Source organism: Neopsephotus bourkii, unplaced genomic scaffold, assembly GCF_033783945.1.
Source record: "Neopsephotus bourkii isolate Nb327-2 ecotype Australia unplaced genomic scaffold, CSIRO-AGI_Nbou_v1 NB_1663, whole genome shotgun sequence".
Lineage (NCBI taxonomy): Eukaryota > Metazoa > Chordata > Aves > Psittaciformes > Psittacidae > Neopsephotus > Neopsephotus bourkii.
The window spans coordinates 6,842,698-6,859,116 of record NW_026902137.1 but is presented as its reverse complement, the minus strand read 5'-3'; the positions used below and the strand labels follow the sequence as shown (position 1 = coordinate 6,859,116).

General features: G+C 54.4%; 1 protein-coding gene across 1 annotated transcript in view; it reads right to left on the bottom strand.

Moving 5' to 3' along the window:
- B4GALT5 (beta-1,4-galactosyltransferase 5) overlaps positions 1-14,668 on the bottom strand; it is a 38,900-nt gene extending 24,232 nt beyond the window's left edge. Inside the window, exon 1 of the mRNA XM_061375617.1 lies at positions 14,495-14,668. Within this exon, the coding sequence (XP_061231601.1) occupies positions 14,495-14,621 (127 nt within the window). The 5' untranslated portion in view covers positions 14,622-14,668. The remainder of the gene's footprint in view (positions 1-14,494) is intronic.
- Between the last annotated feature and the right edge of the window lie 1,751 nt (positions 14,669-16,419).

The following is a 16,419-nucleotide window of genomic DNA, read 5'->3' as shown; positions in this document are numbered from 1 at the left end:
GGCCAGTGCTCCCTGGGTTGAGAAGCTGTCCCCATCCCTGCATGTCCCGCTTGTCCCCACATAGGTTTTGACACAGCAGCCCCAGGAGCCCATCCATAGGGAACCAGCACACAGCACCTGGAGGATGCTCCAGCCCTGGCAAACAGGACCCGGGTGGGCACAAGCAAGGCAGAGCAAGAGCTGAGGAGCAGCTCAGTGCTTTGCCACCACAGCACAAGGCTGGGCTCTGGGAAAGCTGGGAGGGAGCGTTGCTGGCACCATGCTGCATGACCAGATCCCAGGCAGGGCGAGATGTGAGGCCCCAAGGTACGCTGAGCATGCAAACAGGGAGGGTGGGATGGGTCAGAAACACAACCTCTGAAAGCAAACATCAGCATCTCCTGCACCAGTGCAGGGCCAGTGCCCGTGGCACCTCCTGCCCTGGGCTCATCCCCGGATGCAGAGGGGAAAGCCCCCGTGCCCACCTGAAGCTGTGGTAAACCCAGCATGGGCTTCCCTGCCCTCACCCAAGCAACTCCCTGTGACTGTACTTGGAGCCCATAGGTGCCCACCTCCCATTTCTGTCCCCTCTGTATCCAGTTCCCATTTATGTCTCCTCAGCCTCTGATCCCAGCCTCACCACGGGAAGTTAAAACTTGCAAGTGCATCGAGGCTGCTCTGAGGTCTTGGAAGTGGCACGGTTCCTTTGCATCCTAAAACACCACACCGAAACACCACGTATGGCCCCATGCATCTTGTGAAGACAGACCTGAGCAGCTCCCCAGGGCTCTCGGGGCCAAGGTGCCTTGGCTTGGCTGGGCAGAGGGTGCAGGTGCCCTTTTGGGGTTGCTGAGCACTGCCTGAGCACAGGCAGAAGGTGAAGGTGCAGCCTGGAATAACAAAACGAGGCTTGCAGCCAGGCTTTCATCTCCCAGGTCTTCCCTCTGCAGTGTAAGGGAGTGTGGTCTCCTCCTATGGAACACTATCAGTGCTGCCCTCCTTCTCCCTCCCCTTCCCAAAAGGTCTGCCAAGCAGCATATCACAACGTCAGGAAGGAACAGTCCTGTTCCTCAGTGTGTCCTATTGAGGTATTTGCAGTCATCGGATCAGACAGTGAGCCAATGGGGGCAGTTAAGAAATCCTCAAGTGTGCCTGGCAATGGAAGAGCCCTGTGCAGGACAACTGGAAGCAAAGGCAGCTTCACCAGGGGCTTAACCTCCTCCTCTCCCAACATCCCCCTTGCTCCAAACGGCCAGGGTCAGCTATTACAGACACCCCCAGGCTTGGGAAGCCTGCAAGGAGCTGGGCAGGACTCCTCCAGACTGCAGCAACCCCAAGGGGCCATGGGGAAGGTGCCGATCGGAGCTGGTGTCCCACAGCCCCCCCAGCCCACCGAGCATGGCACCAGCCCTCCCTCCTCCTCCTCCTCCCTGCCACAGCACCAGCCCTTCACTGCAGATTAATTTATCCACTCAAGTTATCCAATTTGGCCAGGTTGTGTTTGCTTCTCAGGGGCATTACGGCTGAACACCAACGTCCTCTGCTCCCCCATCCTCCACGCAGCTGAGTCCCTGGCACTGCTTTGCAAACACAGCCCTGCAAGTGCCATGTTGCTCTTCAGCAGCATCCTGCAATCTGGGGCATTCCTGACCCACATGGATGCAGTGCCCTGGATGCAAAGGGCGAGAAGGACTGGTGTCAGCACCCACTGCGAGCCCTGCTTTGCCATCAGCTTTCTGCAGCACAGCAGCAAACAGGACAATGACTATGTTGACTGGCTTTATTTCTGTTCTAATTAGGTGGAAGCAGGGCTAACCTAGAGCACCCCAAAGCTGGGTACCCCCCTTCCCCCCAAGCAATGCTCCCTCCATCTGCTCTTGCCCTACAGCCTTTCCCAGCCCGATGCACGAAGCAAGCAGTCCTGGAGCAGTGTAACAGAGTAAGGTACCAGCAGACATCCCCCACTGCTGCAGCCTAGAAACTTTAAGACCATTTAATACAACCCAAGACACCAGAAAGCAGGCACTGATGGGATGACTGCAAGCCAGCAAGTCTGCTGAGACCTCGGAAACACAAAAGGATGCTTGACCAATCCTTGCCTGTAATTACAAATGCAGGTTAGGGCAGGAGGATGTATAATGGGCTTGGGCTGGAGGAGAACTGAGGCAAAGCCTCATTTCCCGGTTTGACTGGCAATAAATTAAACATGGGAACACTTTGCATGTGGCTGTCACACGAGAAGCTCTGGAGCCCCGTACAAGGGCTCAGGCCATGTCCAGGAGAGATGAGGCAGCCAGGTCTGTGAATGGGGAAGCAGCAGCGATGCAGTGGGGAGCACCGGCACCTGCTGCTGTGTGAGAACTGCACATCTTGGTTCACCTCAAAGCAGAAGTTCCCCACACCTGCCCCCCAGTCCCGACTCCTCCACACGAGCCATTTGGTTGGGGTGTTTTCAGTTCTGCAGTCACGTCCATGGAGCAGAAGAGCAGCAGCAAGCTGCGCTGCCCTCCTATGCTGAATGGCAGCGAGATGAAAAGGGGCTACTGGAACAAAGTTCTGTTTTCAAGAAAGAGGAAAGCTGATGTGAATAGCCAGTGTGTTCCAACAGCTTGCTCAGCTGATGGCCGGTGAAGCGGGACACGACATGCTCCTACCACACTGAGTGCGGACACAGGGACTGGGCACCCACAAACCCTCCTCTCCACAAAGAGCCCCTAACCATGCAAGGAGATAGCCATGCACCTCGGACGCCCTTGCCCCACCGCCCCAGGCAGACCCTAGCCATCACAACAGCTCGTAGCTGGAAAGTCACTTTCCACTTGCCTCACTATCTGCTTACAGCAACACTTCCCCCTGCCCGCAGGCAGAAACAGACCTTGTGCAGCAGATCTACTGCCACGTCCATGCGCACTGCTCGCAGTGCTGGGGTGCAGGAGGGGGCACGCACCCCCTCAACCCACATGGGGACAAGCTGCAGGCAGGGCAGCACCAGCCTGTGCCGAGCAGGAGCCCCAGAATGGGGAGAGCTGCTCTTGCTGTGAAACGTGGGCTCCCACCACACAGCATGCCTCCAGCACAGCAAAGGCCAAGGCAAGGAGCAAGCGCCTCTGGGCTAGAAGAGACATCATCTGCTTCACTCCTCTGCAACCAGCATGAGCAGCTCTGCTGCCACATCCAAAGCCCTGCGGGGCTCCAGGGCAATGCTGCTGCAGGGACCAGGACAAGGGGACATGAGGCTTTTGTGAGCTCCAGTGCTGCTGATGGCCGCTGCAGGGGTGTGGGGTCCCTGCTGCAGAGCCACACAAGCTCACACTAAAACCACAGCTGCTTATCTAGGATGTGGAAGCCTGATGCCAGAGCATCTCCCTTACCTACCAAAATGGAGCTCTATATAGCTGGACACATGGTTTCAAACTGAAAGCGAGAAAATGAAGCCTTTTCCCCCTAGATCCAGGATGCTGGATGACTAACATTTGCATGCTCCTACCTCCCCATCACTTCACTTTTGCCATCTGGTTCTGCATTTGGTCACTGCTGCAGTCTGCAACCTGCCTGCTGAACTCCCCAGCTTCTTCAAAAGCAACTCTCACACCATGCAAACGCAACTGAATAATATTGCCACTCAGTAGCTAGTCTCCAGACCAGCATTTTCAAGGGCTTTGATCCATTTCAAATAAGGCAATGAGCTTAGCCCTTGATTAAATACATAGCATAATCCACCTAAATCTTGTTAGCCGAGAAGCAAGTCGCTCGTCTCACTAGCTGTGGGTGGCATTGCGTTTCACTGCCAGGCAAGCGGGGCTGCCTGCAGCCTGCAGGTGCCCATGGGGGCACAGCCCAGGCAGGCAGAAGCACTGGTGACTGCAGCAAGGAGGCACAGGGCTTGCCCATATGGATTCAAGGTACAGGAGCTCATGGGATCCTCCTGCAAAGCTTCCCCTTGCAACAGGCAAAAGCCGCCCATGGAAAGAAAGTCCCTTCCCTGTTGAAGGGCACAGGGAAGGTGTCTCTGGGCTCACCTTCAGCCAGTGCAGTGGGCACCCAACAGCAACCAAAGCCCTAAATAAAATCCACAGCAAGAGAAATCACTGAGTGAGGGAGCCAGGCTGCAGCACGGGAGGAGGATGCGCTGCAGCTCTGGGGGAGTTTCACACCGTATCAGTTGTGCTTCCCTTTCCTTGGGAGGAATGAATCAGCACAGCATTTGTAGAGCCTTAACAAAAAGGACTGGTGCCGAGTGGGAAGCACATCACAACAAGGACAACTATTCCAGCTGCTGCATGGACAAGAGCCTGGCTCCGGGCGAGATGCAGGTGTGCAGCCAGGGTCAACATCACAAATATCCCATCTCCCAAGGGCAGCATCACCGTCTGCCTGCTCTGGTCAGCACTCACCAGCTGTGACAAGCAGCAGCATCACTTCCCTCCAGATCCCAGGCTGCCTCTCTTCCCACTTCTCTGCACTTACCAGCACAGACACCAGTGTGGGTGCACACGTGCCATCCCCAACAGCGGGATATGGGGGAACCAGGCAGCTTGGGAAGTCTTCCCCAGGCAAGCCCTGCTCCCATCCTGCTTGTCTCTGGGATCACTCCGTAAGTGTACAGGCGAGTCTTCCAAAGCGCAGAGAGGCAGAACAGCAAGCAGGGGAACACTATGAGGAGAGGGACTGTTCATTAGGGACTGTAGTGACAGGACAACGGGTAACAGGTCCAAACTGAAACAGGGGAAGTTTAGACTGGATATAAGGAAGAAGTTCTTTACTGTGAGTGTGGTGAGGCACTGGAATGGGTTGCCCAGGGAAGTTGTGAATGCTCCATCCCTGGCAGTGTTCAAGGCCAGTCTGGATAGAGCCTTGGGTGACAAAGTTTAATGGAAGGTGTCCCTGCCCATGGCAGGGGGTTGGAACTGGATGACCTTAAGGTCCTTTCCAACCCAAACTATTCTATGAGTCTATGCTGTTTCCCAGCCTGAGGCTGCTCCTCACCAGCAATTCCCCCTACAGCCGCTCCTGCCTAAACAGAAAAATACACTAGGATGTGGGACAGGAGATCTTTGCTCCCGAGGTTACACTGTATTTATTATTTGAGTCATTATAAGACAAAATCCCTGAAAAGCGCTATTGCTCCCTATTTCCCCCTGGGTTTCAGACCCAGCATGCAGGGATCAGCTCTGCAGGGAGGTGACCTCCCCCGGGGGCTGAGCTCGACTAAGAGGCAGGAGCTCTGCAAATCCCTGCTCCATTAGCGGCTCCAAGGCTTCCTGCAGCAGCCAGGCACGTTTCAACAGCCACTGGAAGGATTTTAAGTTAATTTAACCATGTTAACACGTTATGTGGCTTCTGTCATCTCAATTACCTTAAAAAGCCCAGGCACAAATCTCAGGGGGAGTGCAAGGGAGGAGGGAAAAATAATGATTTAAGAATTAGTAAGAAGGAAGAAGGAAAAAAATAAGGTCTTGGGCACAATTCCAAAGCACAATCTTAGGCAGATCAGGGGGAGAAAAACCCAGCTTCACAGGATTTCAAAACCAAAGGAAAAAGCAGTGAACAGAAGCAGTATCTGCTTTAATCGAATACTAGCCAGGAAGGCTCAGCAGAGCAGATCTCACCAGTCACCAGCTGGCATAGCACAAAATCAGCCTTTTGGCACTGGTATCCTCACCCAGAGCCGGGCAAGGAAAAGGGCTGCCCGCAGAGGAGCCAGGATGATAAATGACAGCAGTTGAGCATTGCAGGGGCATTTCACTGCTTCAGAGGTTGCTGCTATAACAATCTTCTCTGACTCAGCAGCTGAAAGGGATGCCGGGAAGGAAGCACCATAAAAAAAAAGTCATGCATTATTAATATGGGCTCTGGCAGCAAGACATGAGTTGGAAAAACACTGAGGGGGAAAAAAATGACTGCAGAATGAGAGCGAGCTGCATGTGTGGAAGCATTTCACACTCCTGCCAGAGCCGCTGTGGCCACAGGCCGCCCTCCATGGGGTCCTCATCTGCAAGCAAGCCCCATGGTTGCTGATAGCAACTTAATACCCACTATGTACTCCCTTGGAGCAGGTTGCTGCAGAAAACACCGCATGCCTTGGGCATGGCCTGCTCTAGTTTCAAGCTCCAACAGCCCCAGGCTGTCCTGCTGTGGAATACAGCCATTTTAGCAGGTTTATCTACCTGCGGTCTGGGCATCGCTTGCTGACTCCCAGGAGCTTCCCCCTTTTGCCTCCCACTGCACGCAGCCCCCCCACTGGTGTTTTAATGGGAGCCCCAGTCACACCAGGCTCCTGCAGCCTCCTGCCAGCGTGCTGACGCAGAGGGCACGGGAGGCAGGAAGGGGAATGAAATGCTTTCCTCTTCCTGCCAGGTAGGCAAGGGAAAGAAACACCGATTAGCACTTGTCTACCCGGTGCGCTGCACTGTTTGCTTCCCTCTTTCATGCTGTGCGCTTTGTATCATCACTGCTTTCCATCCAAAATCCTGACTTCCAGACACAGCCTGATGCTGAGGGGAGACACCATACATTAGGAGTACGTGTTCCCCTATCGCAGGCATGGCACTGACCTCCGCCAGTATATCCTCCTCATTACAGGGTAACCCTCTGATCCCTGCACAGGAGCCTCCTGGCAGCAGATCAGCATACTTAAAGTTTCAGCCCAGATTGGTCCCCAGCCTCTCCAAAGCAAAGGAGGTGGCTAACACTGTGCCAGGATTCAAGTGGCTCCTTTGATCGCCTGCATGGTGATAGCATTCAAGTACAACCGATCAATTATTTTGCCATCGAATTCCCTAGATAAGCAAACACACACTGGCTGAAGACTCCTTACACCACAGTCCAACCCGCAGCTGTGCAATGGGGTTTTTTTGCCTGTATTTGCTTTCTTCCATCCTGTGTGCAGTGGCATCCTCCATACAGAAATATTTCCTACCCTTTACCTTTCAGATTAGAGAGGCACAGAGAGAGAACAGCTTTGGAGGCACTGTTTTCACACACAGAAATGTGCCTGCTTATCAGGGCAGGAAAACAGCGGCTTTCTAACACAGCAAACTCCCACTGAGCAGGGAAACTGAGGCACAACCCAGAGAATAAACCATGGTATTATTTCAACCCACATCCCCTGGAAGCAGCCTCTTCCCTATTGCAAAAGCCAAGGAGACAGGGACAGGCACGCTGGCTGGGGTCCTCTCTGCTGCAAGGGGTGCTGGCCAACATCACTACAGCATCTTCTGAGGGGCTCCAGGACAAGACTTGCACACAGAGCAAGGGCTTTGGAGGGGTTCACACCAGTCCAGGGCCACCACACACAACCACACGTTTGCAAAAGGAGTTCTTTGGTTTTGTACCTCGAAACCAAAACACTATAAAAAATAATCTTTAGGGAGCCACACACAATACGGTCACTTGCTCTCAACTACAGCCCAGTCCAAACAAGCACTAACGCTCCTCACCTCCCCTATGCAGCCAGGAACGAGACGCTCAAACCAAGTCTCCTGCACTCCTGAAGTAATATTTACATGTGTTGGGAAAGCTAAGTGTCAATAAGGTGCACTAAAGCTTGTGCTCTATGCAGAACACCCACAGCCACTCCAGAGCTCAAGGGTTCTCCCAAGCATGATAGCCCATTCCCTCACTTTGGGCTCCTCCACCTTAGGTTTGAGCCACCAGCAAGCCCCAGAAAACTCCTTTTGTAATGGAAAGAAAGCACCACAGCTCTGCCAGTCACACTCCATGCTATAGCTGCATCCACTGGGACATGCTGTCCCTCCATCACCCCTGGGACCCTTCCAAGCAGCAGATGAGGATGGCCAAGGATGGTTTTACTGCCAGGCACTGACTTCACCCCTCAGCTTTCCAGTCTACCTTTCCTTTCAAAATCAGAGCAGCTCAGGGTGATGCTAAAAGCCCTTGTGTTTTTAATGCCCTCAATTTCATGTTCTTCCGAAACAACATATAAAATATCTCTGAAAAAAATCTGATTTGGGTTTTTTCTTGCATTTCCACAGCACAGCCTCACTATACACTTCCTGCTCCATCTCCAAACAGGCCTAATACCCACTGCATGTAAAAACCTTCCATCACACATTAACCATCCCAACACACCGGTATTTAAAATGCTGTCAGTCCAAACCACAGTCAGAACAGTCCAAATGCAAAGGAGAAGGAAAAGCCTATGAAAATAAACTTTACTAAAATAACCCAGTGAAGGTTTTGTCAAAGTAAACACACATTTTATTGTAATGATGATGTTTTAAAAATAAAGCTGTTCAGGGGAAGACTTTCTCTCTCTGTAAAGCGGTATATCAGTTTCTCTTCCAGACTATTCACCCTTTGGTGCTGTCAGAGGGAGAGCAGAGGGTCCTGCAGAGCCTGACCCAGCACCACTGGTTGAAGGTCACCAATGCCACCCTTATCAGGTTCCCCAAAAGATGCAATAAAATTAAGTATTTCAAGACTCCATGCACTGCTTGGATATCAAAGTCCAGAAAGAGCATTCAAATAGGCAGAAGCGCAAACATACAGCTCCCCACATTGCTCATCTCCATTCCCTGCAGTGGTCCCTGGGGTGCTCATTGTGCCCTGCAGAGCAGATGCTGTCTGAGTTAATGCAATTAATGAGTCCACCTGGAAAAGAGGCAGTCGATCAGCTCAGCAAACAAAGCAGCAGTGTCAGAGCCCTCATCTCCTCCACAGCCAGCTGCCACCTGAAGTGACCGAGTGCCTGATAACACTGACCATGAAGGGCTCCCATGACCATGAAGATGAGGTGTCCTGAGACTCTGGGCTCACAGCACTAATGGTTTTGATTTAAGGTTTGGTTCATTGCAGCTCACTGAAGTTTTGAAGCACTTCATTTGCAGGAATGAACCAGTACATGGAAGACTGTGACCGCTGATCAGCTTCCGTAAGACAGGCCTTCCAGAGATGGATGGATGAAACATGAACTCTTCACATGCTCCCTGCAGTTGCAACACCCATCAGCAAAATAAACCAAACCAGATGTGCCTGACAGACAACACGGGTGCTTACAGGCAAAGAAAACCTAGTAATTCACCTGCCCTCAAAGAAACCTTTCAGTTTGTTAGCCTTGACCAAAAGGTGGTCTCCAACCAACACTCTGCATCACCAATGCCTTGGATGCATTGGGAGCATTGCTGTCCTGCCTGCATGTGAGGCCTTTTGGGAGACTCAGGGCTAGAAGAAGGTGTTGCTGTCAAAGGAGCTATTTCCCACAGCCATCACCACTCTCCTTCTGCATGTTATTACAGAAGATCCTGAGCTCAAGTTATTGTATCAAGGCACACTTAAGGATTTCTTACTACCCCCAGTCGCTGTCAGATCCGATGACTGCAAATACCTCAATAGGACACACTGAGGAACAGGACTGTTCCTTCCTGACGTTGTGAAATGCTGCTTGGCAGACCTTTTGGGAAAGGGAGGGAGAAGGAGGGCAGCACTGATAGCGTTCCATAGGAGGAGACCACACTCCCTTACAGTGCAGAGGGAAGACCTGGGAGAAGAAAGCCTGGCTGCAAGCCTCGTTTTATTATTCCAAGCTGCACCTTCCCCTTCTGCCTGTGCTCAGGCAGTGCCCAGCCACCCAGCAAGCAGCCAGCAACCCCAAAAGGGCACCTGCACCCCCTGCCCAGGCGAGGAGAGGCCACCACAGCTCACCAGTGTGCTGCTCAGATGAGCTGGGCACCAGCTCCCCGCCATGTCCATCATCCCCTGCTCCCTTGCTCATGACTCTGCGTTGCCATCCCACTTCTGCTTTTCTCTCTACCAGCCACCAAGTCTGAGCAGGCCCCTGCTGACATCCCCACTAGAAGGGCATAGAAGCCAAAAGCAACAGCTACCCACTGCCTCACACAACCTCCTCACTCCAGACTCGCCAGCCCCAGCTCCATGTCCCACAGTGCCATCCCCCTTCTCAGGACCACAACCGCTGCTCTTCCTCCACTCCTCACCACCAAGGAGGAACCACAACCTCACCAACCACTTACCCCAGCACCATGGTCCCCCCGCCTGGGGCAAGCCCATAGGAGCAAAATCTTTTCCCATTTTCACCCTGGAACTCCTCTGTGCTAAGACCTGCCAGGCTGATGCACTAAATAACTGAATTGGACCAGCCACGTTTGGCCATCTAATACTCTTGCAAGGGACCAAAGTGACAAACAAGCTGTACAAAGGATGCTGCTGGTCTCTGCAGTACTGCCCTCCTGTCTACGTGAGAAGGAATAGCGTTTCAAAGCCCTCCTGCCCATCAAAATCAAGGCCTTGTGCCATAAATACGATTCAGGGCTAATGCTCCTACCTCATGCCCTGTATGACTGGTCTGGAGCAATTCCTGGGAAGTTTTGGGGAAATAAAGCCAGAGAGGATTACAGCTCTCACACAGGTCAATCTTTCACCGAATAATTTGAACTCTCTGCGTTACCTCCCTGCATCAGAGCCAACCATGTAAGACTCCTGTGCAAACCCAAGTGTAAAGGCACAAAATACAATAAAAAAGCCCCAACATCTGGAGAGATAATAAGGGAAAAGCCTGGTGCAGCCACATGAGCACCAGGGAAGGCCCCTGACCTCCCTCCTCGCAGCGAGAACCAAGTCCAAGGTCTGAGAAATTCCAACTGTGGCAACAAGAGTTATCAAGATGAAACAGCAACTTGTTTGCAGTGCAAGCAGCTTGTGAAAGCATTACTGTTCTCAGCTGCAGAAAGGAATTCCCCTCATTTCCTAAAACCTGTTAAAAGAGTATAAAACCAGATGTTTTTAGGAAAGCCGTATGAGCCACCATGACATGGAAACACGGGGACAGGCAGGGAATGCAACACAGCTCCTGGAAGGACCCACAGCACTCTGGATGAATTCAGGAGCAGAGGTCAGGACTAAATCGGAGCAGCTTCTCAAGGTGTTTCACCTCCATGTCAGCATGCTCTTTGTACCCACACCATCCTTGCTCCAACCCTGGGTCCAGGCACAGAGAGAATAACTCCGGCCAGTCCACTCCTGAACATCCCTTCTGGATAAGCAAGAGGCACACAGGGCAGCTGTCCCACAAGGGCAAGAGCCCCAGTGCCAGGAACATGCCCTGCAAAGAACACACACCAAGGTGCCCATGGGACTCCAGAGCGGGATAGAATAGTTCACCCAATGCCAAGCTCTGCTTATTCCAAAGACAAGGCCAGTGACATTTCTTGTAACTAAAACAGAGTCTGCCACGCAGCACCTTACCCTGCTCCTGCTGTTTACAAGGCCCCTGAGCAAGGCAGCAAGGTAACCTCCTGAACGGTCCAAGCATCACCTCGTACCTGCTGCCTCACAGGGCTCCCCTGTCAGGCAGCAGGGACCTATGCAGATACAGGAGCATCTCCTGGATCCTCCAGCGGCTGCCTCTCCACCAGCCCCATCATGACCCAGCCCCAGCTCACCGCGCAGCAGAACAATCGGCCGCCTCATCCAGTGCACAATGGCCACGATGAGACAGACCCACATAATCACCCCAGCCACGGCAGGGACAAAAGCAAGCGAGCGGCGGGGAACAGCATCGAATGACAGCAGAGCCTGCTGTATTTGTGCCATCAGCCAGGTCCCTGGTAATTTACTTTCAGGGTTGGCTGCGGGAGGCCAGGGATGTAAATTGTTAGGGTGGCACACGGGGAGGACACACGGGTGTTGGATGTGAGGCTGGGAAGGAGGCAGCGCTGCCTGTTTACATTGGATTGCTCTGCACAAACTTGAGGCCACAGGAAAATTTCAGTTCCATAGGAAGAAAGCCTGGTGAAGGACAGAGATGAGGAGCTCACGAGGCATCACAAACCCAGCACAATGCAAACATAAGCCCCAAAAACCTTGGGCTCCCTGAGGGTATCTAGCATGGCTATTTGCTGACAGTAAACATGAATTCCTTCCTGCATTTCCATCTCAAGCAGACCGCTGGCATTACGTGGGCTGCAAGGAGCCAAACACAATGGCGAGCCAGGCAACAGGCCAGTGTTAGGGTAGGCAACCCACAGCCTGGGCTGGGCTCCCCTTCCCCATCTCCAGAGGACACTGGGAGCAGTTTTACAGCTTTTCCAGCCAGCAAGGGATCCGGCAAGCATGCCAGCTCCACATCAATGCGCTGAGACAGCACCCAGAAGTGCAACTGTCCCAGTTTTCTCCTGGCACTGGTGCACAACTGCACAAACACAACAAGCCTCAGTGATGCCGATGAATTTTCCCCCTCAAACCAGGGGCCCAGGGACAGGCCCAGCTCTGCCCTCTGCTACGGTATAGCACATCCTGCCACAGGGACACTGGGATGTTCCCAGCCCAGGCAGGGTATCCTGGATCCAGCCCTGGGGCCACCAGCCGCTGGCCCCATGAGGGATGCTGGCCGTGGCAGACCCTTCCAGCAGCCTGTGGCACTGAGCAGATCAAAACCCTTTCCAAGCCCAGGCTCCATCTGGTTCAAGCTCACTTGGAGTTTCAGGTCCCATTTATCTGGATTTTCCCACTCCTCTGCCCATGGTTTATCTGATGAGCTGCCTGTCCTTCTTCAGCTGCTTCCCCAAAACATCCTTCAAGGGGTGGTTGTAGAGGAGAGGCTTCTCCAGCCTCTTTAGCTGGAGAAAACCAGCCCAGCCCTACCCCACCACACCAAAGGAACAGTGGGCAGGCCAAAGGCCCCAGAACATCCTGCTGATGGCATCTCTCCATCACACACCACGCGGTTGGTTCATTAAAACCTCCAGTTCTGCTCATGTCCTATCTCATTCACTTTTCTTCCAAGCTCCTCCTCACCACTCTGGACTGAAAAACAAACTCCCTCCAAGTGCCAGGAGGCCAAGCCCAGCCGCCCCGTGAGCACTGGGCTGGGTTTTCATGACGGAACAGTTTTGGCTGAAAGAAGGGAAAAGGAAAGAAAAGAGGAAAAAAAAGGAAGCAGATTTGTCACTTGATGGGGAGATGACTCAGAACATCGCTGGCATCCACGGGCGGGTGGGGACAGAGACCACCTTCACCTCTCTGCCTCCTCTTTAGCATTGCAGACAGCAAGAACATTAGGGGGGATGTGACAGTGTTATCCAAGATCCATGAAGGGAAAGACCTCTGGGCACAGAGCTGGTTTTAAACAGTACTCCATACCCTACAGCATCTCCAGCACCTCCAGGACTGGAGACAATGCAGAGGCAGCACAAAATTAATTTGACAACTCTAAAAAAGGAACAAAACCATCCTTTGAAGTTCCCTTCTTGAACTGTACCTCTATTCCCTCTGGGCCTGGGGAAAGCCCATTGTCATGACTTAAGGAGAAAAAAGACTGCTGCAGCTGAACCTAGGACACCGATCCACAGCAGCTCTTGGAGAAGACATCCCTTACAATGGGCTGCAGAATGCATTTGATTTAAACAACTGTCATCCCCCCAACAGCATGAGAACAGGACGAGCCAGGCTGTGTACAGAGCACCATTAGCACCAGTGTGAAACTGTCCTCCAATGGATGCCACAGAGCAGCTCAGCAGGACAAAGCCAGGAGCTCGGTGGCATGCCCATTGGGACAGCAGAGCTCTGGGCCACCATGGGAAGGCACAGGATGCCAAGCCCAGGACATGAGCAGGGTTCTCCACGCTAGCCAACCCCTACTTAGCCCTAGCCAAGGCTCCTAAAGCCCAGCAGCAACCATAGGACACCATCTGCAAATAGAACCCCGTGGAAGTCATCTTGGAAAGCACACAACGGTCTCCTTGAGGTGCCCAAGCAAGGAATGGCACAGGCAACACCAATGACATTTCAAGGAGAAACTCCCATTCACAAGATTTCTTTTGAGAGGGTTGTTTCTACAGAAATAGATTGTTGCCAAAGTTTGGTTGAAGGCCAGACCACCAGCTTGGCTCCTTGCAGGAGCGAGATACCCTGCATGGAGACAACAGCTGCTTTCCGAGCCCATCTCGGGGGAGACGGGCGCGGAGCCCCGCTGGCACCGGCACTAGGTGCTAGCCATTTGGTTACGCGGCCACTCCAGTCCCCTGTGCAGCCCGCTAAGGGACAGGACACAGGGACAAGCACGCTCTCCTGGAACACACGCTCCTCATCTCCCCCCTTGACCAGAAGCGCAGGATTCCCACCGGAGACCGAGCTCAGACCACAGGCGCTTGGGCACCGCTCCCCTTCTTCAAAACAAACTCTCCAGCAGCAGCGGGATCGCTGCCCCCGGCTCGGCGCTGCCAACGGCACCGCTCGGGCCCCGCGGCCGGCACCTCCCGCGGCCCCTCCACGCACCGGGAACCGGCACCGCCGCACGGACCCCCCTCCCCCGAGGGGCACCCCTTTGGGGAAGGGTGGGTGAGAAATCACCCCCCGGCTCTCTCCAGCGCCGGCGGGAGGCGAGGACGCGCAGCCCAGGGACGCCGCGGAGCCGCCACCGGGGGCGCCGGGCCCGGGCCGCCCCTCTCCGGGCAGCGTCCGCCGGGGATGCGGATTACTCAGCGTTTCCCGCGAGAGACGCCGTCCCCCCCGCCCCGGGCCGCGGCCCACCGCTTACCGATGCCCGGCGCCACATAGACGAAGTAAAGGAAGGAGGAGGAGAGCGAGAAGAGGAAGAGCGCGGCCAGCAGCGAGCGCCGGGGCAGCAGCCGCCAGGCGCCGCGGGGGCCGCGGGGCCACCGCATGGCCGATGCGGCGCCGCCGCCGCCCTCCTGCTGCCGCCGCTGCCGCCGCTCACATGCGCCGAGGCCCGGCGGGAGGCGCCGCGCCGGGGCCACTCGGAGCCGCCACCCGCGCCCAGCGCCGCCGCATGAATGAGCCGCGGCGGGGCGGGGCGGGGCGGACGGGAGGCGAGGGGCGGGGCGGGGCCGGGCCGGGCGCCGCGGGGACCGGCTGCAAACTCCCGCCGCTGCGGCAGCCCCAGGGGCCGAGGTTGAGACCACCCCGGACCGCCCCCGGGGCTGGCCCTGAGCGCCGCTGGTGGGGCCGGGCACCCGGCACCGGAGCTGGGCACCAGGGGTGGCACCGCGCAGGGACACCCGGCCACAGACCCGGGTACCAGTGATAACCCCGGGACACGGGGCAGGGACACCCGGCCACAGACCGGGATACCGGGCAATGACCCAGAAACACGCCACAATGGCCCTGGCACATGGGGCAATGACCCACAGACTCGGGTACCACTGATGTCCCCGGGACACTGAGCAGTGGGCTTAGGTCACCCAGCCATAGTCCTGGGACACTCGGCATCAGAACAAGGGCTGATCCCCCCTAACTGCCCAGGGTCCACTTGGACAGTGCTGGGTGCCCTCCAGACACTGCGCAGGAGGAGGCACAGCCTCAGTGGAGGTGATGGGCGCAGATGGGCGGAAGTGAAGAGCAGGTGAAGTCATCACGGTCAGCGCAATAATGAGCACCGCCAGCAATCAGCAGCCCAGTCGGTTAAAGAATAATTAAGTAGTTTTGCACATGTTTGTGGGCAGTTCCTCCGCTGTGTGTAGGAGGAGTTGGAAGGAGATACAGAGATGCCTGAAAATGAAAAAAAAACTGGGAGAAGAAACACCATCCCCATCAGGGGAGCCAGGAGAAGGAGCTGCAGAGCAGATGGGGCCCAGTTCAGCCCACAGAGCTGCAGGGTTTTGCCTCATTTATGATTCCAGGATCTGTGCAACTCAGACTTTGTTCAGGGGAGGCTGGAGGGAGGAGTAATTCCTTATTTCACCATCAGAGCTGAGAAAACCAAGCCTTGCTGCAGGCCTGGGGCAGGAAGCGGGGCTTTTGGACTGGTGGCATCTGCCCAGGATGGGCAGTGAAGACAGTGACACCTCCAGAAATAATGGGGTGGGAGATGGGGACAGACCATCTGCCAGCATGTGTCCGATGTGTCCACAGCTGCCTCTGCATCCCCAGGATGAGCCTCTTCCCAGAGGGGAATTGAGCATTGCTCAATCCAAACCTCTGACAGTGACTGCCTGGCTGGGGGTGCCCATGGCAGCCTGGGCCCAGACGCTGGGATAAAGGATTCTCCAGGTACAGCTTGTGCCACAGTAATCCCAGAGGATTAGCCCCCTTACAGTCTGGATACAGTACAGGCAAATAAAGAAAACAGTTCCCACGTTCAACAAATGGAAGACAAACATGCTCCTGTTAGATACACGGATTCTCAGAGGAGGGATGAGATAAAAACGAAGATAAGTAATAAAGAGCAAGGATTAGCAGAAAAGTTGAAATCTCTCTTTTAAAGGCAAGGAATTAATTTTCTTCATGTGTCAAGGTGCAGAAGGATCTCGAGGACAGAGGTTCCTCAAGAGCCAGGAAGCTGAGGAGGAAATCAGGGATTTCCCTGGAGAGGCGGCACGAGCTGTGTTAACTTCAGGAACAAGGAAACTGGTCCTTGTTTTCCAAGACTGCCACTCCACCACCCCCTTCCTTGGAATAAATGAAATCCTGAGCCCTATTAATTTCTCAAGCCCACAGTACTCC